Source organism: Pseudorca crassidens, chromosome X (assembly GCF_039906515.1).
Source record: "Pseudorca crassidens isolate mPseCra1 chromosome X, mPseCra1.hap1, whole genome shotgun sequence".
NCBI lineage: Eukaryota > Metazoa > Chordata > Mammalia > Artiodactyla > Delphinidae > Pseudorca > Pseudorca crassidens.
The window spans coordinates 26,472,486-26,495,597 of NC_090317.1; the positions used below are offsets into that span (position 1 = coordinate 26,472,486).

General features: G+C 36.4%; 1 protein-coding gene across 10 annotated transcripts in view; it reads left to right on the forward strand.

Moving 5' to 3' along the window:
- Positions 1–1,743: 1,743 nt before the first annotated feature.
- The window catches only part of THOC2 (THO complex subunit 2), a 103,429-nt gene continuing 82,060 nt past the window's right edge, over positions 1,744–23,112 (forward strand). For all 10 annotated transcript variants that reach the window (XR_010939998.1, XM_067723313.1, XM_067723315.1 and 7 more), the window contains exons 1-4: positions 1,744–1,893; positions 16,164–16,222; positions 20,257–20,348; positions 22,522–22,573. Coding sequence is in view for 9 of the 10 variants with exons in the window: in XM_067723313.1 (XP_067579414.1) it covers positions 1,823–1,893; positions 16,164–16,222; positions 20,257–20,348; positions 22,522–22,573 (274 nt within the window). In the remaining variant the exon portion in view is untranslated. The remainder of the gene's footprint in view (positions 1,894–16,163; positions 16,223–20,256; positions 20,349–22,521; positions 22,574–23,112) is intronic.

A 23,112-nucleotide genomic window follows, 5' to 3' on the forward strand; every position in this document is an offset into this window, starting at 1 on the left:
TTAGGGAGGATGATGGTACAATGAAGATTCGCTATACCATTCTGTTCACTTTAAAAATATTTCATAATAAGAAAAATGAAAAGATCAGAGGGAACTCATATCTCTGAACCTCCTTGAAGTGGCAAAAGATTTTTTTTGAGATGTCACTGAAACTGAACGGTGTATATTTTCTAATGGGTGGCTTTAGAATTTCAGAATCAGACAGGACATTAGACTAGATATAGCTGATGAAAAACAATCATAAACAATGTAGCATTTTCCCCAACTGATTCTAAATACAGCCTATCCCCTGAACAGTTTTTCAATGCAAATAAACCTGGTCCATTTGGTAAAACTTGCCAAATTTAGATATTAGTTCTAAAGTTCATACATTAATATATGTGTGGTAGGATTTCTTCATTTCATTTGTCTGTATTTTCTAAATTTTCAGCCAAACATGTATTTTTAAAACCTCTTTATTTTGAAAAGTTGCACAAATAGAACAGAGAATCTGTCAGTCCTTCACCCAGATTCCTAAAATGTTAATATTTTACATTTGCCTCATCATCCTATCGTTTTTTTCTGAAATATTTTAAAGTTGCAACATGGTTCACCATTATCTCTAAATACTTCATATTTTCTTAAATAAGGACTTTCACATAACCACAAAACGAGTATTAAACTCAAGAAATTAACATTGATACAATATTATTACTTAATCTACAGATATTCAAATTTGGTCAACTGTCCCAAGAATGCCCTTTTCAGCAAAATAAAAAAAAATTTTTTTTTTCTGGCTGGGGATCAGTTGTTCTGTTGTTTTCATTAATCTGGAAGAGTTCCTCAATCTCTCTTTGTCTTTAGTGACCTTGATGATTTTGAAGAGTGCAAGCCAGTAATTTTGTAGACTGTCTCTTAATATGGGCTTGTCTGATGTTCCCTCGTGATTAAATTCAGGTTATGCGAATTTTGGCATGATGAATACTACAAAATTGGTTAGTGTTTTTCTTAGCACCTCATCAGGAGGCATATGACGCCTATTTGTTTAATACATAAGGATGCTTATATTCATCAGAGTTAGGAGGGTGTCGGCCATGTTCTCCGACCGTAAAGTTTCTATTTCGCCCTTTGAAATACGAAGTTATCTCGTCGGGAGATACTTTCAGACTATGTAGTGTAAACAACTCGTTTCTCTTCATACTTGCGCCCCCTAGTTTTGCCTAAGGTTACAATGACAGCCGCAGACACAGTAGCTGTCAGCCCTGATGGTTGCAAGCGTTTCCCAGGGCCGATTTATCTTTCTCGTAAGATTGTATCCTTCGGATTAGCAGAATGCCTGGCACACAGTAATCGGCTGCCTCTTCCCCAATTTCTTTGATCTCAGCGGGGTGTATTGTAATTGATCTGTTTATATGTTTGTCTTCCCCACGGACTGAGCTCGTTGAGGGTAGGCATCATGGCTTATTATTTCTCTGTCCCCAGTGTCTAGCACATATTAGGTGCTTTAAAAAACACAATTTTGAATTAGCGGTCTGGAGTAGATGCTACGGAAGAAGATAAAGGCTACGAGTTGGCCTGGGGATGGCATTTTTCCTGTTCTAAAGGGAAGGGGGGGCAAGGTTTGCAGAGGGCCCGGCCAGCGTAGTCACTCTGCGATGGGACCCACGGGTCCCAGCCACCTGGTTAGCAACAGGGCCTCGGCCTTCCGCAGGGTGGGGTGGAAAGTGGGGCGGGAAATCGAAAACCGAACTCGCGACTCCCGGCATTCCTCGTGGGCGGTGCTCCCCTTTGACCCCTCGCTCGCGTGCTACACATCCGGGTTTCTGCTACTAGTGAGGGGAAGATGGCGGCCGCGACTGTCTTGGTTCCCGTAGAGTGGATAAAGAACTGGGAGAAATCAGGGAGAGGCGAATTGTGAGTGTCCGGGCTGGAGGCGGACGCACGGCCGGGCTGGGCTCGGGCGTCAGCCTTGCTCTCATATTTGTGGGGAGGTGGTGGTGGGGAAGAGGTGTCCCCTCCCCCATCCGGGTGGCGGGTGTGGATGGTTGTCTAGGAGTTTCGAACTCGGGGATGAGAGGTGCTGGTAGTCGCCGCCGACCTCCTGCCTTCCCCGGCTTCCCAGAAAGCCCCGCTGCCCGCCGGAGCTTGTCTTTTTTAGCCTCTTAGCGGAACTCTCGTTTTGTCCCTACGGGTCCCTGCGCTTTCGTTCCGTCTCTTTTTGTCCCCCTCATCGCTTGAGCTCACTTGGCTCCTTTCTCTTCACGGGGCCGCGCCGGGAGGGTTCGGAGTTTCAGTCTGTCCCATTTCTTTACTCTGCACCCGTTCGACTCCGCAGTTTGGAGCCCGGCGCCTCCTCTGCCCGAAGTCCGAACCGTCCCGGACTCCCTCCCCTCCTCTCCGCCCGCCGCCGCGAAGCCCGGGGCTTCGGGAAGAACCCCGCTTGGCACCTCTCGTCCTCTCCGGGAGCTGTCTCTCGGACTGTCCCGGCCTCGCGCGGCGCCGCTGCCCGTGGGCGAAGTGTAGCAAGGATTGCCGCTTTCCCCGAAGACCTACCGGCATTTCTTTGCTCCGTCTTTTCACCTTAGAGCCGTTTCGGGTTGGAATCAACTTTCATCATTAAATGTTCCTAAACCCCATTTTGTCCTGGGACTGCAACTAATTTTGGCAACTCTCCAAGGTTCTCGTGTACCTAGAATAACGCGTTTCCTGTAGACCCAAAACTTGGGTTTTTTTTTTTTTTTCCTTTCAGTAATACAGAAAACAGTAATTTGCTATAACCGCGGTTTCCTTGCCCCGAATTTCAGCTCTCCCTGTCTCGGGGGGAAAATTCTCTTAAGCGGCGGAACAAACCCCAGATTTTAAAACAAATAACTTACTGCAATTTTTTTCCTCTGAATCGCTTTATTAATTAAAGCTCAGCCCCGTCTTAGATTAACTCCTGTTAGCCGTTTTTGCCGTGGTTGCGCGCCGATCCCCGTAGTCAGTTTACGGTTGCTGGCGCGAGATACGGATCTTTGAAACTTCGTTACTTGGAACGAAACGTGGGGAATGCGTCGGCCGATCTTGCGCGTGTAATAGCGCCGGCCTATATGGCCCTCCCCACCCCGCTGCCGCGCTCGCGCTGCCTTATGAAGTCTTAGTGTGAGCGCTAGACTTGGATTGCCTGGGTAAGCGGCAGTTTTAGCCACTTAACTAGCCGAGTGACCTTGGGTAAGTTCCTTAACCACTTTGACCGTTTCCCCTTGAGTAAATTGGGAATAATAAGTACTCAAAGCATTGTTGTGAAGACTAAATAACGCCTGTAAAGCACTTGCCTTATAGTAAGTACTCAAGTGATAGCTATTAAAAGTAATATTATTATTCCAATCTTTAGATATTTAAACTTCTTTGGACAGCTCTTACACTTAAAGTCTGTACCACTCAGGTTAGCAATTAATTAGTCTCTGACTCTTTCATGTATACTCTTGTACTCTAACGAATTGAGAGACCCTTGAAGAGTGGGGACTGTCTCACGTTTTCTTTTGGTTCAACCCTCCCGTCCCCGTCCTTCCCCCACCCCCCATAGCCTTTCTAGCATATGCTTAGAGAGCTTATTTTGTTAACTGCCAGAGAAGTCTGTTTGATAAGCATTCATTTTTAACTGTTAGGAACATTTTCCAAATCCTTGTACTTGCTAGTTAACAAATAGCTATTAAGTCTCTTGTGTGCAAGGAAGGCAGGATGGGAAGTTACCAAACCAAACCATCATTTTCATCTATATTCGATTAGGATAACCCCCCAAAACGGATAAGTCAGTTCATTGTTGTTTTGTTTACTTTTAAAGCCAACAGTTATTTAGGGACTGTCATCTGTAGATTGCTCAGCTTCCTCCTTCTAGCTAACTGTTTTTGACAGTTTTACTATGACTCCCACCTTAGAATGAGTGGTATTCAGGGTAGGAAATTCTGCTTGGCTTCTGACTGGCAGTGGTTGGAGAAAAAGTCATGTAGGAAGTCGAAATACCTAGTCAAAATGGAATTTTGGATTCACTTTATGTATATTTACATGATCCATGCTACCCATCATAATTTCTGTGTTTGAAGAGCTGCTTCAAAACTGCTATTAGGACTTAACGTTTATGTAGTTAGTGCATGGCTTGTGGAATGTAGTTTGAACTATAGTAGATCCAGATCAGTTTAGTCAGTTTTATAACTCTGTTCTGTTACATGAAGAGAGTTGTGTGACAATAATGAAATAGTGTAAATAGTTGTTAGATGTATGAAATAGTCAAACAAATCACCATCCAGTGCTTAGTCTTCATTTACTGGACCTCTTTTCCCTCTTTGAAAACTTTGTTGCATATAGTCTAACTTTGGAATTTTTGTATCTTGCTAAAGATAGAGTTAGCATTTTCATTTTATTAGAAAAAATGGTATTATAAATATATTACAAAAAATCCTTTCTTTTGTCTGAAAAACAGCTTCTTAAAATATAAACCAGCAGCTGGAAATGTTAAAAAAAAAGTGCCACCAAATTATTAATGAATCCATTTATATATTTGGCTTTTAAGGTATGACCAGTATTTAAAATTATATCTTGGGTGGATTTTTCCTTTTTAATGAGATAAATTAGCAGATGAGCTTTAACTTGACTGAAAGTTACCTTTTTAAAAAACTGCATGATATGTTTCATGAGGTATTAGTTCATTTCTTGTCTGTCTCAGCAGTGTAAGTCTGTATTCTGGGAGTTGTAGTCAACTTCAGCAGCATAGTGAACATATGCAATGTATGGGATATTTTATAACTTTGAGAGGGCAAATTCTTAATTGTGCCTCATGAAAAGCAACTGTCTATTAAGATGGAAAGTCTTGGCTTTGAAGAATAAATTTTGTTAAGTAACTAGGGAGAAAAGAAAAACTGTATTTTGCCTATCTGAATGGTCCATCACATACTTAGCTAATCTGTTGTTTCCAGAGATACTGATTATGTTTTTCATGGTAAATTACAGAATTCTTAAAATGATCTTTTCCAAGAGATAGCAAAAGGACAGAGGAGGACTACCAAAACATAATTGTCCTTTCCAGTAACACTTAGATCTGCTCTTCAGAGTTTCACATCTTAATACAAACTCTTTGAAATTCTGCGACATATGCAAGATATGGATTTAATCACTTTAATTTTGGAATTAGAGCTCTAGTTTCTTGATGATTTCATATTAGCATAGGGTTTGCCACGATTAAGCTAATAAACTTGCATGTACTGGTAGATCCAGGGGAGAATTTTGTTTTTAGTAGGCATGATTAACACAGTGAGCTCAGCATTTCTTTGTGTCACAAGCAACCTTAATGGAGGATTTATATTCCAAGCTCTTAATCTGAAGATGTTAGCCTCATGTCAATACTTAGTTTAATTTTGAAATACTTGTATTTGTTGAATATCATCTATTTGTCTGTTTAAAGAACTTAATTCTTTCTTTTAAAAAAATTATACATCAATTAGAAATTTTTGTTGGGTGTTACCTTATTAATTACTGGTAGTTAAAATAAAGTTTTAAAATTTAATCGCCAAATGTTTTGGTGCCATTCTTTTTCTTCTTCTGCTACTAGATGACATATTCCAGAACTTATGGAAGTACATTTGGATGTTCATTAAATGTTGTCTGTCCTGAATTTTTTGGAGGGAAGTTGGAGGAGGGAGTTTATAGCAAATAATAATTCTAAGAAACTTCAGTGTTAGTATTTAAGTCTTTTTTTTTCTTCAAAAGGTGCTCTAAGTTCAGCTGAAGCTTTATCTGAAACCATTTCTTTATGTCTTACTTTTCATTTGGCATTTGTTTTCTCATTTGACCTGTGTTCATAAGTCTTGGTCTTATTTCCCTGGTAAGAGAAATTCATTCTTCAGAAAATGTTATAGCAGTATCAGAACATTTTTCCAGGCTACTGCTTTCTTTGTTTGCTAGAAAAATTAAATTATTCTTTAGTTAAGGTAGTGTGAGTGCTATTAATGTACTTGTGAGCAGGAACTTCTGTTGTCTTTTTTAAGATTTCCTGTTCCCTTTCCTCCTCATAAGTGCATATTTTCATTTTCTTAAATGCATCTTTCAATATAAAACTACATGTCCCAATATTCATTTTTGTGGGTTATGTCTCTCTTCTATCAATGATAATAGAGGTAGCACTTGCTTAACAAAATGCAGCCTTTTCTGTTGTTTTGTTTTTAAAAATTAATTGAAGCACAGATTGACATCAATTTTTTATATGTAGAGCCAACTTTGAGATGTTGAACATAATCAAGTAGTGCAGGTTGTGTTGTGCTTTTTTTTACTGGAAAATAGGACCAAGTAAGACGGAAAGCCAAATACTCATGTTAAAGAGTATTTGCAAAATAACATTAAGTTCTTGGAAGAACTTAAGACATTTTATTCAGTTTAAGATTCACAGGAATTTGACAGAAAGTATATTCTTTGTTCTCAGGGGCCTGAGATAGCATCTCCACAGTAGCACCAAACTGTTATAAAAGTGGAAAAAATGGTAAACTCAATTATTTGGAGGTTATTAAAGGACTAAAATAATCATTTGAATTTGTACCGAGGCAGAATATTTGATTATTTTTAAAACCACATTAAAATGGGCAACTGTTGGAGGTAGTTTTGTTTTCCTCCCTTTAAAATTTAGGGTAGAGAACTAAAACTGTATGAGAGCTGTAGTAAGACACCCAACATTCAGAAACAATTGTTTCTTTAAGGATACTTAAAGATACTTAGGATACTTAAGGATACTTCTGTTAGTGAATTACTTAGGGGAAGAGCTGGGACAAATCTACTGATTGGGGGAAAATTCTTAGTGATTGTTTTTAGCTTCCTCCAACAACTAAGGCAGAAGTGTTTTATACTAGGGAAATAAAAGTATCTGTTATACAAGTAAGTTGCCTTATCATAATAACCCATCAGTGATTCCTTACACAATTTGAGCAAATCTTTGAGATGCTTATTAATAGTTCATGATGACATTATCATCTGCATCCTTTAATGAATATGTTTGTGGCCTTGTGACTGACAAGATGAAATTACATTTCAATGATTTTTAAAAATTATGTAACAATGACTGTACCATTAGATTAAGTGGGATTTGGAACACTGACATTCCCCCCTCCCCACTGGAAGGATTATAACAAAAGACATTTGCATTAAGCTTATTAAAACAAATAGAAAATGAAGCTATTGAAAATGTGAATAAGCAAACACATTCATTGTAAGAAGGAATATTTGACCTTGCTTTTTAGTAGCCTGGGTATGAAGGGAAAGATGAGTTACTTGATGTCCCTTGCATTCTTCTGTCAAAGATACAGTATTTCCTGCTACTACATTCTAAAGGGAAACGAACCTCTGGGGACAGTGAGAACCACAAGGGGGAATTGTTTCAGTACTTTATAGCAAATATTGAAGCAGCCTTGATGCACCTTCTTATATATTTACTCTTAACAAAAAAGGAGCTAAGTATCAGACATTTTTAGGTTATATTCTCTGATGATAGTCTTGAAGCAGATATTTTTGTATTGCCTAATGTAATGAAGATTGATTTTTTTTTATCTGAGGTAAGTTTGTGGTAGATTTAACTTATTTTGAGAAATTAAAAGCTTACCCACTGTCTTAACACATTGGAAGGCCTATCTGGTTCTCAGAAGTAGTTGAAAGTACTTGGGGTCAAACTTAAATCAGCTTATTTAACCATTTCTAAGGTGCTGTCTGAAAAGTTTTTTTTTGTTCTTTTAATAGGAATTGGTTAAAAACTAATAACTAAATGAGATTTTCAAACTATGCAGATTTAATTTAGTAATTGTTCTTCAGTGGCAAGGTATTTTTGTTCTTTGGTTTTGAAAATAATTTTGTGAGACCTACAAATGAATTGTTGACTGGGAAAAGTTTATTGAACCGTACCCTGCTCATTCTGATGAAGTATTGAAATAATCAAGACACAGAGAGGTGAACTGCAAGGGCATGCATAATCTGCAAAGTCGATAATCTCTCTGTGGATGATTGTCATGTGGCATCATATTTCACCTTAGATGTGATATATAAGCATATTCTGTAAGTCTTAAAGTTACTTGTTTTATTGACTATGGAAAGAGCATTGCTAGACATAAAAGAGTGAGAAACATGCGCATTCATTGGTTCTCTTCTTTTTCGTTAGAGCTTTGTACAGCTTGTAATAAGAATATTTCTTTTTCTGAAATGTGAAATTAAAAAAATACAGAAAAGTACATAAAATCTAAATAGAGCTTAAAGAATCACTGTAAGATGCACACCCATGTAACTCATATCCAGCTCTAGTCAACATAATCCCCCTTCCTGATTGCACCCTCTTTATCTCCCCTGTGGTAACTGACATTTATGGCTTTCTCTAGTTTTTATTTACAGTTTTGCTACCCAAATAAGTTTAAGTTTGCTCTTCTTGAATTTCATATAAATGGAATCATAGAGGGTGTATTCTATTGTATCTGGCTGCTTTTGCTCAACATTATGTCTTTAGGAATCATTCATATTTTTGCAAGTATTTGCAGTTCTTTGATTTTCATAGTTAAAAGATACTCCATTGTATAACTATACCACAATTTATCTCTTAGGCTACCAATGAACAATTTTGTTGTTTTGAGCTTTTGGCTGTTACCAACAGTGCCAATAGAACCATTCTTATACAGGTATCTTAGTGTACACAGCATGTGTTCTTGTGGGATATATACTGAACTGTAGAATACATACATTGTATGTGTGGCTAGGTTCTAGATTGTGATTAACTTTAGCTCTGCTAGATACTGCCAAACTATTTTAAAATATACTCCCACCAGCAGTGTATGAGAGTTCACCTTCACATCCTGGCTAACATTTAATATTGTCAGACTGTAAATTTTTGGTCAATATAATATGTATCTAATGTTATTTTCTTGGGGCTCATATTTTCATAGGCATTTTTCCCAATTTTTAAAATTGAAGTGTAGTTTATTTACAATATTATATTAGTTTTGGGGATACAGCATAGTGATTCAGTATTTTTGCAGATTATACTCCATTACAGGTTATTATGAGGTAATGGCTATAATTCCCTGTGCTATACAGTATATCATTGTTGCTTATCTATTTTATACGTATTAGTTTGTATCTGTTAATCCCATACTCCTAAATTGTCTCCCCCTTCCCTCGCCCCCCGTCCCTCTCCCCTTTGGTAACCACAGTTTGTTTTCTATATCTGTGAGTCTGTTTGTTTTGCATATGCGTTCATTTGTAGTAGCATAGGCGTCTTTTTCTGTGTTATTGGCCATTTGGATTTCTGGTTTTTTGTGAAATGCCTCTTTATATCTTTTCCCCATTTTTCTGTTGGATTGTTTGCACTTCTTTCATTGATTTGTGGGAGTTCTTTCTGTAGTCTGTATTTGTCCCCTTTGTGGGTTACATTGTATGTGTGGCAAATATCTTTTGTTATTCTTAGGCTTGTACTTCCACTCTTATGGTGGTGACTTTTGTTGAGCAGAAGTTGTTCATTTTAATGTAGTTAAATTTATCAATCTTTTACTTTTTGATTAGTACTTTTTTGGGTTTACTAGTTTCTCTCCATTTTCAGGTTAATGAACTTATCCTATGATTTTCTGGAAACATTATTTTGCTCTCCCTTTTTAAGTCTTATCTAACTGGAGTTGATTTTTATGTGTGCTGTGAAGTAGGGGTTGCAATATATTGTTGTGGTTGACGTATATGAAGAAAGTTCAGCCTCACACATAAATAGTTGGCAAAAGGAGGAGAATTTTAGTAACCTTTTCAGATAATTGTAGATATTCTTTGATATCATGTCAAAATTTGTCAGGTGGTAGTTTGTTAATGGTTTGTTGCAATGCCAAATCCAAAACCATATCAGTGTACTTTTTGTACTTTGTTAAATTGAAATCCAATTGTCTCTCTTTTACTTGGAATCTGTCTTTTACCCATGCATTATTTTGCAACATCATGCATTGGTCATTTGGAAAATATTGGTTCACTGAATGATGCAGCACTTCCAAATATTGACACAATACATTGTATAATATAAAAACCCCCCACATTCTTTAGTATCATCACTGAACTTATCGGGAAAGTTTTTATGAATTGGGAACTAGCCAAGTCCATGGTGCCAGATAAAAGTTTTCCAAAATTCTAATTTTTGTTTGAAACCTTACATTTTCTCATTGGCAACACATACTCTCAGTTGTTTTTCTTGAAGTGACTGGCTCTCTTGGTTCATTTTTGAGAAAATGCCTGCCAAAGACCCAAATCCGAATAACCATAGTTTGTCATTTCTTTCAAGTAAAAATGGTGTTCTGTGAAAAAGCAGCTAGTTCAGCTCAGAATTCAAACAGTCGTATAGGTGATTTTCCTGGAGACAACCATGGTATTTTGGTGTGTGACAGAAATGTTTTATGTATACTTTCCAATTTGTCACATAGAATATTAAAAATATGTATTTTTAAAAAAGGCATGTTCTCAGGGCTAGGATTTATTAAAATTAATTTTCACTACTTCATTAAGGACATTTTCTTTATTGTAGATACAAACACATAACAGATAAATCTTAACACATTTTAAAGTGTACAGTACAGTATTGTTAACGATGAGCACAGTGTAGTACAACAGATCTTTAGATCTTTTTCATCTTGCTTGACTGAAGTTTTATACCCATTAAACAGCAAGTTCCCATTTCTCTTTCCCCCTAGCCCCTGGCAACCACCGAAATTCTACTTTTTGCTTCTATGAGCTTGATTACTTTAGATACCTCATATAAGTAAAATCATGCCATATTTATCCTTCTGTGACTGATTTACTTAGCATACTATCTTCTGGGCTCATCCATGTTGTATATGACAGGATTTCTTTGTGCCTGAGTAATGTTCCATTGTATGTATACACCATGTTTTCTTTATGTATTCATCTGTTGATGGACATTTAGGTTGTTTCTATCTCTTGGCTATTGTGAATAATGCTGCAGTGAACATGGGAGTGCAAATACCTCTTTGATATCCTCTTTTCAACTCTTATGAGTAAATACCTGGAAGTGGGATTGCTAGATTGTATGATAGTTCTATTTTTAATTTTTTGAGGAACTTCCGTACTGTTTACCATTTTACATTCCCACCAACAGTGCACAGGGTTTCCAGTTTCTTCATATCCTCCCTAACACTTATTTTCTGTTGGTTTTTAAAGAATTAATTTTTTTAAACAGGTGTTTTAAGGTTCACAGAAAAATTGAGAGGAGGTTACAGAAATTTCCCTTACCCCCTGCCCCCGCACATGCACAGCCTCCCCATTATCAACATCCCCCACCAGAGTGTTACATTTGTTACAACTGATGAACCTACATTGATAGATCATAATTGCCCCAAATTCAAAGTTTACCTCTGTGTTCACTCTTGGTGTTGTACATTCTATGCATTTGGACAAAGGTGTAATGATGTGTATCCATCATTATAGTATCAGAGTATTTTTACTGCCCTAAAAATCCTCTGTGCTCTGCCTATTCATCCTTCCTCCTAACCCCTGGCAACCATTGAACTTTTTACTGTCTCCATAGTTTTGCCTTTTCCAGAATGACATTTAGTTGGAAACATATACTATGTAGTTTTTTCAGATTGGCTTCTTTGACTTATTAGTGTTCATTTAAGGTTTCTCCATGTCTTTTCATGTCTTGATAGCTCATTTCTGTTTAGTGCTGAATAATATTCTATGGGGTCAGTGTACCAATTTATGTATCCATTCACCTACTGAAGTATATCCTGGTTTCTTCCAAGTTTTGGCAGTCATGAATAAAGCTGCTATAAATCCATGTGCAGGTTTTTGTGTGGACATAAGTTTTCACCTCCTTTGGGTAAATATCAAGGAGAGTGGGATTGCTGGATTGTAAGGTAAGAGTATGTTTAATTTTGTAAGAAACCACCAAACTGTGTTCCAGTGTGGCTGTACCATTTTTCATTCCCACCAGTGATGATTGAGAGTTACGTTGCACCACATCCTCACCAGCATCTGTCGTTGGCAGTGTTCCAGATTTTGGCCATTCTGATGGGTGTGTAGTGGTATCTCATTGTTTAAATTTCCATGTCCCTGATGATATTGATGTGGAACATCTTTTCATATGCTTATTTGCCATCTGTATATCCTCTTTGATGAGGTGTCAGTTAAGGTCTTTGCTCATGTTTAAATTGGGTTGTTTGTTTTCTTATTGTTGAGTTTTAAGTGTTATTCGTATATTTTGGATAATAGTCCTTTATCAGATGTCATTTCTGGGTTTTTTTGTTTGTTTGTTTGGGGTTTTTTAATAATGACCACCCTTACAAGTGTGAGGTGATGCCTTATTGTGGTTTTGATTTGCATTTCTCTGATGATAAGTGATGTTGAGCATCTTTTAATACACCTATTGGCCATTGGTATGTCTTCTTTGGAAAAATGTCTATTCAAATTCTTTGCTCATTTTTAAATCAGATTTTTTTTCTTGCTATTGAGATGTAGACGTTTCTTAAATATTTTGGATATTAGCCCCTTATCAGATACATGGCTGGTTTGCAAACATTTTTTTTTTCCATTTCGTAGGTTGCCTTTTCATTTTTTTTTTTTTTTGGCCGCACCGTGTGGCACGCAGGGTCCTAGTTCCTTGACCAGGGTTGGAACCCATGCCCCCTGCAGTGGAAGCATGGAGTCTTAACCACTGGCCCACCAGGGTAGTCCCCTGCCTTTTCATTCTGTTCATTGTTTCTTTGCTGCGCACACAAGTTTTAGTTTGATGTCCCACTTGTCTGTTTTTGCTTTCATTGTGCTTTTGGTGTCATATCCAAGAAATCATTGCCAAGACCAATGTCATGAGGCTTTCCCCCTGTGTTTTTTTCTAGGAGTTTTACAGTTTCAGGTCTTATTTTTATGTATTTGATCTATTTTGAGTTGATTTTTGTATATGATGTAAGAAGTGTCCAATTTCATTCTTTTGTATATGACTATCCATAATGCTCTTGAATTATCCATAATGCTCTCTAGTGACTTTTTCAGTTTAGTTGTTACATTCTTTAGCTCCAAAATTTGGTTCTTTTAAAATTTTCTGTCCTTTTGTTAAAATTCTCATTTTGTTCATGCATCATTTTCCTGAGCTCATTGAGCATTTTTATGATGGTTATTTTAAATTCTTTGTCAGATAATTCATATGACTCCAATTCTTTAGGATCAGTTTCTGGAGACTAATTTTGTTTCTTGTATTGGGCCATTTTACCTGTTTCTTTATGTTCTTTGTAATTTGTGTTGGTATCCTTGCATTTGAAAAAACACTCTTATCCCAGTCTTTATGGACTGCTTTAGTACAGGGGAAGGCCTTTACCAATCAGCTTGGCTATAGATTCTGGGGGCCTCTCAATTTTTTTCTCTGGATATGTCTTCTCTGGACTCATGTGTAGATTCCAGATGAGAGGGATTTTCCAGTTTCTTTTTTTCCGGAAACTGGCACTCTCTTGCATTCTCTGGTGTCCATCTGTTGTACCATGGGTCCTGTGAAGCAGCAGCACAGCACCCAGCTCTTTTTGTTCTTAGTGGCTCCCAGGCAGCTAGAGTATGCTGGGTGCCATCAGTGCCCTAAGTCAGGCTAGACAGAAACCAGTCTCTCAGGCAGTCCCCCCTCCCCAAAGGCTGGGCTATTGGACACTCTTTTTTCTCCGTTGAGGGAGAGACTGCCAAGCTGTTGCCCACTCCCCCCCCCCAACCAATCAGAATGTTAGAGGTATATATAGTCCAGTCTCCTCTTTCCCTCCTCAGGGAGAATTTGGGAATTGGGAATTTCCTCCCAGTTGTGTGGTGGTGTGCCAGGAGGAGGGACTATGGTGAAAGAGTGTGTTGTGTTTTCCTACGAGCTTTGATGCAGCTGGTTTAGTCCTCGCCTGGGATGCAGGAGCCTCTTAACTGGTTTCTGAATTTCTCGTAAAGGGAATTGGATATGTGTATTGTTGAGTTGTGTTTCTATGGGAGGAAGGAAGGCCTGGGGCTTCCTATTTTGCCATCTTGCTGAGGTCACTCCTATCAAGGACATTCTTAAGTGAAACTGGCTTTTGTTTGTGAATGGTCATGAAATATATAATGAAACAGTTTGGTGACATCTTACATGAGACTGGCTATATTCTTTCCTTTGATTTCTTGATAATGAAGAATTCAATGAGACAGTTTGGTGCTACTGCCTTGATAAATGTTAAGGTGCTAACCGTCTTAACCTTCCTTTGCTTTTGAATTATTAGGGCAAATGTCATTACAGCAAAAGAAGGGAAATGAAGTCTTAGTATTATTATGAATATAGTTTTGAGCTTACAGAGCTCTAGAAAGTGTCTTGGGGATCAGGGGTTTGTGAACCACACTATCAGAACTGCTACTTTATCAAATTATAAGTTTTTTTCTATTCCTGATTTTCTAAAAGTCTTTTTAAAAAATAGTGAATGGAAGTTGAATTTGGTCAAATGTCTTTTATGCATAAAAGAACTTTTAGAAAATTAGGAATAGAACCTATTCCTGAATTATTGTGTTATTTTAAAAGTCAGTTTAATGTGGTGAGTTAATTTGAACCAACTTTGTGTATTTGGGATAAACCCACGTTAGCCTTGATGTATTTCAGTGTTTTTCCATTTATATATCTATCTCTCTATATTTAATACTACACATGTTTAAATACCATAAGTCACTATTATTATTATTCAGTTAATATTAAATTAGAATTACCTATATACTTAGCACTTTTTTCCCTCATTTCTTGCTGCAACTCTAAGGTTCTTTCTGGGATCATTTTTATCCCGCCTGAAGAATGTCCTCAAGCATTTCTTTTAGTATGTGAACTCAATTTTTATTAGTCTGAAGTTCAGTCCTTATTTTGTCTTTTCTTGGAACTGTGTTTTTTGGGTATAGAATTTTAGGTTGACAGGTACTTTGTTTTAGCACCTTGAATGTATCTTCCAGCTATCAAGTGTTCTTGTTGAGAAGTCATGAAGGTAATAATTGCCTTTTTTTCCTCAGGTGCTTAAATGATTTTGTCTTTGATTTTCTGTAGTTTTACTATTGATATAACCAGATACGGATTTCACTTCAGTTCTGGAAAACTGAATTCTTAGCTATTATTTCTTCAAATACTGCTTTTGCCCTGTTCTCTCTTCTTTCTGGAATTCCAATTAAACATACCTCTTTTCACTGTATACTGTATATCTATCCTTTGCTGTATTTAAATTAGTGAAGAAATATTCACCATACAACAAGTATTTTTTTTAATTTTATGAAAAAATTTCAACTTTTTGTTTTTAAACTTTGTTATAGGAAAAAAGTCTCAGATGAGAAAGTAGATATAATAGCTCCCCAATGAAATCATCAACCAACTTAAATATTTATCAACTGCTAACCAGTCTTGTTTCATCTATAACCCTACCCATTTTCCCATACTTTTGAAGTAAATATTTCATGTGTAGATATTTCAGCATCTATCGTTTAAAAAGTTATAAAATATTCCAGTTGACTCATAAATGTTAATTTTTAAAATATTTGTTTGAAACAGGATCCAAATAAGGAGCCATACACTGTGATCGATACATCTCTTAAGCCTTTTTCACCCTAAGGATCCCACACCATCTTTTATTTTCCCTTGTAATATATTTGTTGAAGAGACTGGGCCATTGTCCTATAGAGTTTCTCACAGTTTGAATTTAAGTTATTGCCCCCCCCCCTTTAAAGACAACTTCATAGGTGGTGGTGTATTCTTGTATATCAGGATCAGGAGGCACATAATATCTGATTGTCTTTTGTGATGTGAACAGCCATTAATAGATGCCTAGATCCTTTAATTTATTAGGGACCTTAAAATGGTGCTGTTCTAATTCTACCATTCCTTTGTTTGTTAGCTGAAATACTAACAGAGGCATTTCTTATTAACTATTCGTTCATATACAAAAGGCAGAATAAGTGCTTGATTTTCATTCTTTTATTTACCAGTTTTCAAAATAATGACTTGATTCACTAGCATCCTCCAGTTCTGACCAATTAGGGTTTATAGGTTTATTTAAATTATAAACGAATAGATTTAAAAATATCTGGTACATTTCCAGATATTTTTAGTTGATATAATTTGCTCTATAAGGATTATCTATGTTAGGATTAGAAATTAATACAGATTGTTTGTTTTATTCTAGTTTGCATTTATGCCGGATCCTCAGTGAAAATAAAAGCCATGATAGTTCAACTTCTAGAGGTAAGACTTTTAAAAGTATCATAGGACTTCCCTGGTGGCACAGTGGTTAAGAATCCTCCTGCCAATGCAGGGGGCATGGGTTTGATCCCTGGTCCGGGAAGATCCCACATGCCATGGAGCAACTAAGCCCGTGCGCCACAACTACTGAGCCTGCACTCTAGAGCCCGCGAGCCACAACTACTGAAGCCCGCGCACCCTATCACCTGTGCACCACAACTACTGAGCCCACGTGCCACTACTGAAGCCTGCGCAATCTAGGGCCCATGTGCTGCAACTACTGAGCCTGCTTGCTGTAGCTACTGAAGCCTGCATGCCTAGAGCCTGTGCTCTGCAACAAGAGAAGCCACCACAATGAGAAGCCCGTGCACCCCCATGAAGAGTAGCCCCCTCTCGCCACAGCTAGAGAAAGCCTGCGCGCTGCAACAAAGACCCAACGCAGCCCAAAAAAAAAAAAATAAATAAAGTATCATAGCTATTATTTTTGGCTTGGTCAAAATTAATAAATATCCTGTTTTCCATTAAATTTTATGAATAAAAGCAAAAGGTCTAAGATATTCACATTATATAAAGCTTTTATATGAATATATTAGAATTGAGATTAAAACTATAGTTATAGTAAGACTATATATCTCTTTATATGGTTGTCTTTTGACCTGCATAATAGTCATATAACGTTGCTTGGCTTTTATAATTGTAACATGGTATATTTACCTACATTTCAGCAGTGGCTAGCTGTAGTAAAACTTATACAGGCTAGGTATCAATCATAAACAGAAGAGAAGAGCTAGCACGGAAAAAAAAAACTATTCTGATCTTTTTGGCACTAGGAAACTTCCAGAAACTGAGGTTCAGTGTTTTTACTAAAGCTGGTTATGTTTAGGTGGTATCTGGGGATCTTGTTAAAGGTAGTGTCATGGAAAACATTAAAAGGAACAGAGTTGTTTACTATTGCATATCACAAATATGGTATATTAAGTAAAATGTTATTAAACAGGGTGTAAATTTTTAGTTATGTTAATTTTAAAGGACTTGCTATTTAACTTTCATTAATTTAGAATTAGGTATATGGGGCTTCCCTGGTGGCGCAGTGGTTGAGAGTCCGCCTGCCGATGCAGGGGACACAGGTTCATGCCCCGGTCTGGGAAGATCCCACATGCCGCGGAGCGGCTGGGCCCATGAGCCATGGCTGCTGAGCCTGCGCGTCCGGAGCCTGTGCTCCGCAACGGGAGAGGCTGCAACAGTGAGAGGCCCGCATAACGCAAAAAAATAAAAAATAAAAAAAATAAGTAAAATTAGGTATATGGATTTAGAAAAGGAGGGGCAAAAACAAAAGCAGTAATGCCCAGTAAGTTTAAAGCATTTTCATGTGTAGCTTTCATTGGGGATAGAACCCATAACATTTTTCTTTCAAATCTGGAAAAATAATTTATAGTCAATATTCTATTTTAAATAAAAAAATATGAGATAATTTTCTGTAGATAAGTTTACTTTTATCAGAAATTAAATATTACCTTAATATGAGCCCTTGCCTACTTCCTCAGTGCATAACACTCTTTGGCTGATATCTGCCAACAATCAAGCTTTGGTCTGAGGGCCCCAGTGGGTAGTCCATGCAGGGAATTGAATGTTGTTTCTTCAGAATTTCCTTCGTCTATCTCAGGAGGATTGAGTTTGGGTGGTGTTCCTTGTGCCCTTTTTTCCCTTTGTGCCTCTCCCTCAAATTGATTTCATTTCAGGCAGGCAGTTTCCCTTGCACACGCTTCTCCTTGTTCTTTTTATAAGTCTCTTTCCCACACCCCCATAAAATAACGTTGTAAGGATGGCTGATAAACATGAGTAGTCTTAGTGATATTCGACATAACCAAGAACTAGTGTCTAAAATGTTCAAATTCCACAAAGAATGTCTAGAAGTCCCTTTTACTTGTGGCTGTTCTTAAAGCTGCTTTTTCTGAAACGTTAGCATTTATTCTTTTCTGTGTAATTATAAGGGTTGTAAGTTTTCCTCCCCATTGTAAATGTAAAGTTTTTCAGCTTTAGTGTAGATTTTGCAGGGCTTTTTCAGCTTTAGTGTAGATTTTGCAGGGCTTTTTTGCAGGGCTTTCAGCTTTAGTGTAGATTCTGCAGGGCTTTGTGGATTTTGCAGGGCTAGCCACTTAAATGGGCATTTAAATAACATGTGAATTGGGGACTGTCTTTGCTACTTTGTGGATTACACTGTGATTGTTTTTATGTCACTTAGTGTCAGCAAGATGACCTGGGCCATTTGTTCTCTACTTTAATCTCCTTTGATTAAGATTAGAATTCCCTCAGCCCCTGTGAGCCCATATTCTTACGGGAATTTAGTTTATGATGCTCAGCTGTTTTGTGCTTCTAAGAGTGATTGCTTTTTAAAAAATCTTAGTTAACTGGATAACTTCAAATGGCTATTATTCGTTATAAAAGCATTTTATTAATGGAAATTGAAAGCATGAAATTGACCTCATATTCCTACTGTACTAACAAATTTTTCCTTTGCATTTTAGTTTTTATATAGTTTACTATAAGCATAATGAAGGCATATTTGTGAAAAAGATAGAATATATTTAATGGATTCTTCATAAGGAATTGGGATAATCTGGCTGTATTTCTTTTGTGAATAATTTAATGGACGAATTTACTTCATTGTAAAATACTATTTTCATTGTTTAAAGGGGGATTGATAAACGTTTTGATTTCTGTTATGTTCCTTTTTTGTGGCTAGTAGTAGACCAAAGGAGAAGATTTTTAAATATTTGATTTCTCTTTTAACTTTTTATTTTTTGGCCGCGCTGCACAGCTTACAGGATCTCAGTTCCCCGACCAGGGATTGAACCCCGGCCACAGCAGTGAAATCACCGAATCCTAACCACTAGAACACCAGGGAACTCCCAGATATTTGATTTCTTAACTTGTTATATTGCCCTGAAAGATTTTTTGATTTATTTCAAAAGTGGATTATAAATTGACTTTATTTTACATTAATGTTTTTAGAGCTACTTGTTTTCCTACTTTTAATGAGAGGAAGGAGATAAAGATTTTAGTGTATGGGACTAAAGAAAAAGGTGGCTGAAAGGAGGTGTTCACCGGACCATTAACTCCTCCCCCCTCCTCAAATTCCTTCTCCAGGAAAGGGGGGCTATGCTGATTAATAGTGAATGAGACTACTGTACATGTGGTTGACAGTTCTCATAGGACTGATGTTTTATGTGTGTATGTATATATGTAACTACGATCATCCCTTAGTATCTGCAGGGGATTGGTTCCAGGAGCCCCCTCTGATACCAAAATCTGAGGATCCTCAAGTCCCTTATATAAAATGGCATTGTACAGTGACTAAAGTCAGCCCTCCATATCTGTGGATGCAGAACCTATGGATACAGAGGGCTGAACGTATTTTAGTTTGAATTCTGATGGAAATAGAGGAGAAAATGAGATTTTGGGGAGAAATTTCTCTGACAGTAGGATATGGGTAAAATTAAATTTTATATTTACTGCTATTCCTTATCTGTTGTCAGTGTAGCCCTGCGATTGAATTGACTATAATCTGAATATAGTTAGAAAAATCTGTGAATCTCCTGGCGAGAAGAATGGTTAGTTTATATTCACTTGCTAGAGTTCTATGCACTCACTAAAAATAATTTCGTAGACTTTGGTAGCACGAGAAAATGCTTTTAGAAATGTTTGTCAGGTAATCAGAATGCCAAATGATGTAAACTATGAATGCAAGTATGTAAAATATGTAGACATATAGAAAAAGATTGCAAGGAAGTGCTCAAGCAGTAGTTATGTTATAGTAGTGGAGTCAAGGTTAACTTTTTTCTACTCTAAGTATTGTTTTTGTGAAAATAAAAGGAAAAAGTCTGCTAGAGAGAAGCATTAGAAGTATAGTTTTCTTAATCATTATTGATGTTTATAATAATTCCGAGAAGTAGGAAATACGTAGATCTTCCCCTAGAGAGTCTACCTTTCATGTTCAAGAGACTGTGTCATTATACTCTTTCTTTTATGTTTGACAGATTTCCAGCAAGCTCTTTATGAGTTATCATGCCATGTCATTAAAGGAAATCTAAAGCATGAACAGGCATCTAATGTTCTTAATGACATTAGTGTAAGTATATATATGTTTTTTAAATTTGATAATTGTTACATATTTCTTTTTGCCTTTGATGCAAGGATCCCTGACGTGTATAACTTGTGTTTCATTTTATTCAAAATTATAGTAGTGAATGTTTTAAGATAATATTGGTAAGCCATTGTTGCTAGACAGAAATATAGGTATTTTAATCTTTTTCTCTGGTTGTGAGTAGAGCAGGAAATATTACGTAAGCTGGGAGGACAAAAAAAAAAAAGCTCCTATAAAAAAATAATTTGGTTAGACTGTTCTCCCAGTATAGCATAACAAGGCATTTTCTTTTGTTTGTGGTTATGTTTAGAAATTAAATGTATTAAAAAAATTGAGGATTAAATTATTTTAAATTGAGGTTGTATGATTCTAATGTTTGCTTGATGCTAATTTTCCTGTTGTTTGTTGTTTGCTTTAGAAAATGATAACTAGATTTTTCCCTAACCTTTAAGTGGATATTCTGTTTCACTCTTTTATTTATTAGAAAATTTAAGTTAGATTCAGACCAGATACTTTCCATGGTTGTTTGGTATTTGAATTGAAAGATGAACTCTCAAATTGTAAGGGTGTTTATTGTAAAGCAGGAGTTAAGTTTCATTTTATTACAAGTGGTGTATTATTCTATTATTATTAGGCTGGGTTTTACACTTGTATAAATAAAATTATCTGCCCAGTTGAGAACAGCTTTCATAATAAGTATTATTGAGGTGGTACCTGGAGTTTCTTGATGTCAGTATGAATTTCCCCTGTGCTGCTTTAAGCTTCTGTAGCCTTTTTCTTTGTATGATTTTTGTGCTTTCCTGAGGATGGTCTTAAGGACTTTCTATGTTTAGTAGTTGTGATTTTCCCCCCCCCCTCATGTTGAGATGTATTTGAACAGTAGAGGTTCAATATGAGTTTCTCCTTTACCTCTCAACTGTCTCTATCTGATTAGCTTGTGTTGGAGTAGTCTATTTCTTCAACAACTAATATTCCATGTTTGAAAACTCTTGTCTTGCTCTATTGTTTTGGAGCACTTGCATTCAAGTAGACATAGCCAAATTTCATAGCCCTTAAGAAGAGACTAATGTCTGATCGGCAATGAAGGTTATTTCATTCTGTAAATTGGGCATCAGTATAGGGTTTAGTGTGTTAATGGAATTTGATTCTAATACTTTTCCCATTTATTGAAAATGAATAGTCCAAATGAACTTAATGTGTGTTTTGTTCTTACTTAGCTTCTCTTTCTTTGAGTCCTTAGTGATATATATACTTCTGCAGCTGGATTCTTTGTCGTGGCTAGATTCTCATAGTCCTATATTGCACTGTCCCATATCTTAGCCACAGAAACATATCTTGTCTGTCTCTTACAGCTACCAGTTTTTTCTTTAGAATTATATTTCTTTCCTTTACTCTCTGAAAGTAGGCTAATTTTAGGGTTGCTATAGTGCCAGCAAACTAATTGCAATAATTGAACTATGATCCTTACTAATGGAAAATGGCTCTAAAATTGGGTGTGGGAGTGGGAAGTCAGGAGACAAATCTAGGATAAATGCTGAAGTATTCATCCAGAAATGAGGGGAGAGTTTCGGGTCAGTTTCTCCAAAGGCTGCAAACATCAGTGCATAAAGAAAATAAAGATAGATTTTTGGTAATTATTTTCATCTTCAGAGAATCTTGAGTTATGAGACAACAGCTTGTAATTATTATTGCATTTTTTAGATTTTTGTTCTGATAATACTATGATCTTTGCATAGATCAGTGTTGACTCAGGCATGAGCACAACATTTAAAGTTTTAGATGAAAAATGTACCATATTTAACAGTCTTGCTTTAGGTAGGTGTAAGGTACTCCAAATTCCAGTGGTTTCTGACATGAAACTTCACTGGAAAAATGTTACTCATTTGTGTTCTTTATTATTTCCTGAGGTGCTTGTTTTAAGTTTCTTTTTTTTTTTAAACTCAAGTTATTTCATGGTAGACATTTAAACATTTTTTTCAACCATTATCTCCCTCTTAATTTTCTCTATATTATGAAACTTGAAAACTTTTATTTGTCAACATAGTGGTATTAGGGTTTTGTTTTTAAGTTTTACTGAAGAGTGTTTTTCTGAAACCATAATAATTGCTAGTGTGCTATTCTAGTATTTACTATGAATAATTGTATTTTTTAAAATTAGGAATTTCGTGAGGATATGCCCTCCATTCTTGCTGACGTATTCTGCATATTAGGTAGGTATTAATAAGCCTTTATTTCACCTGTAAAAAGTGTTGTTTGGTAAATTAATGTACTGTTTTAAATAAAATGCTGTCTTTCAAACTGCGGATTTTACAAATGTTTCTACAAATCTAGAATATATATATATTTTACTTTACAGGGAATATATATTATAAGTCAGATGTGAGTTTAATTACTATTTATAAGCTAGCTTTAAATAGTTTTAGTTTATAATTCAAATAGTTTGAGTGTTTCAGAATGTATCTTTATATAAAATTGAGCTAAATTAAGTCATTTCAAGTAAAAAGGCCAAGTTTTCTGAAGATAAGTTAGTCTGAATTATTCAGATTTTAGTAACCACCTAATTAATATTATTCAGTGCAGATTATCAATGAATGTCAGAATCTCAAACTTAGGATACTCAAGAGGTATTTACTTTACTATTGTACTCTTTTGATTCTTCTTAATTTTAGAGAGAGCAAGAAGAGCCAAAGTAATCAAAAGTACTTTTGTTTTGAGGATGAGAAACCAACTTTGGAAATAGCAGCTTCTC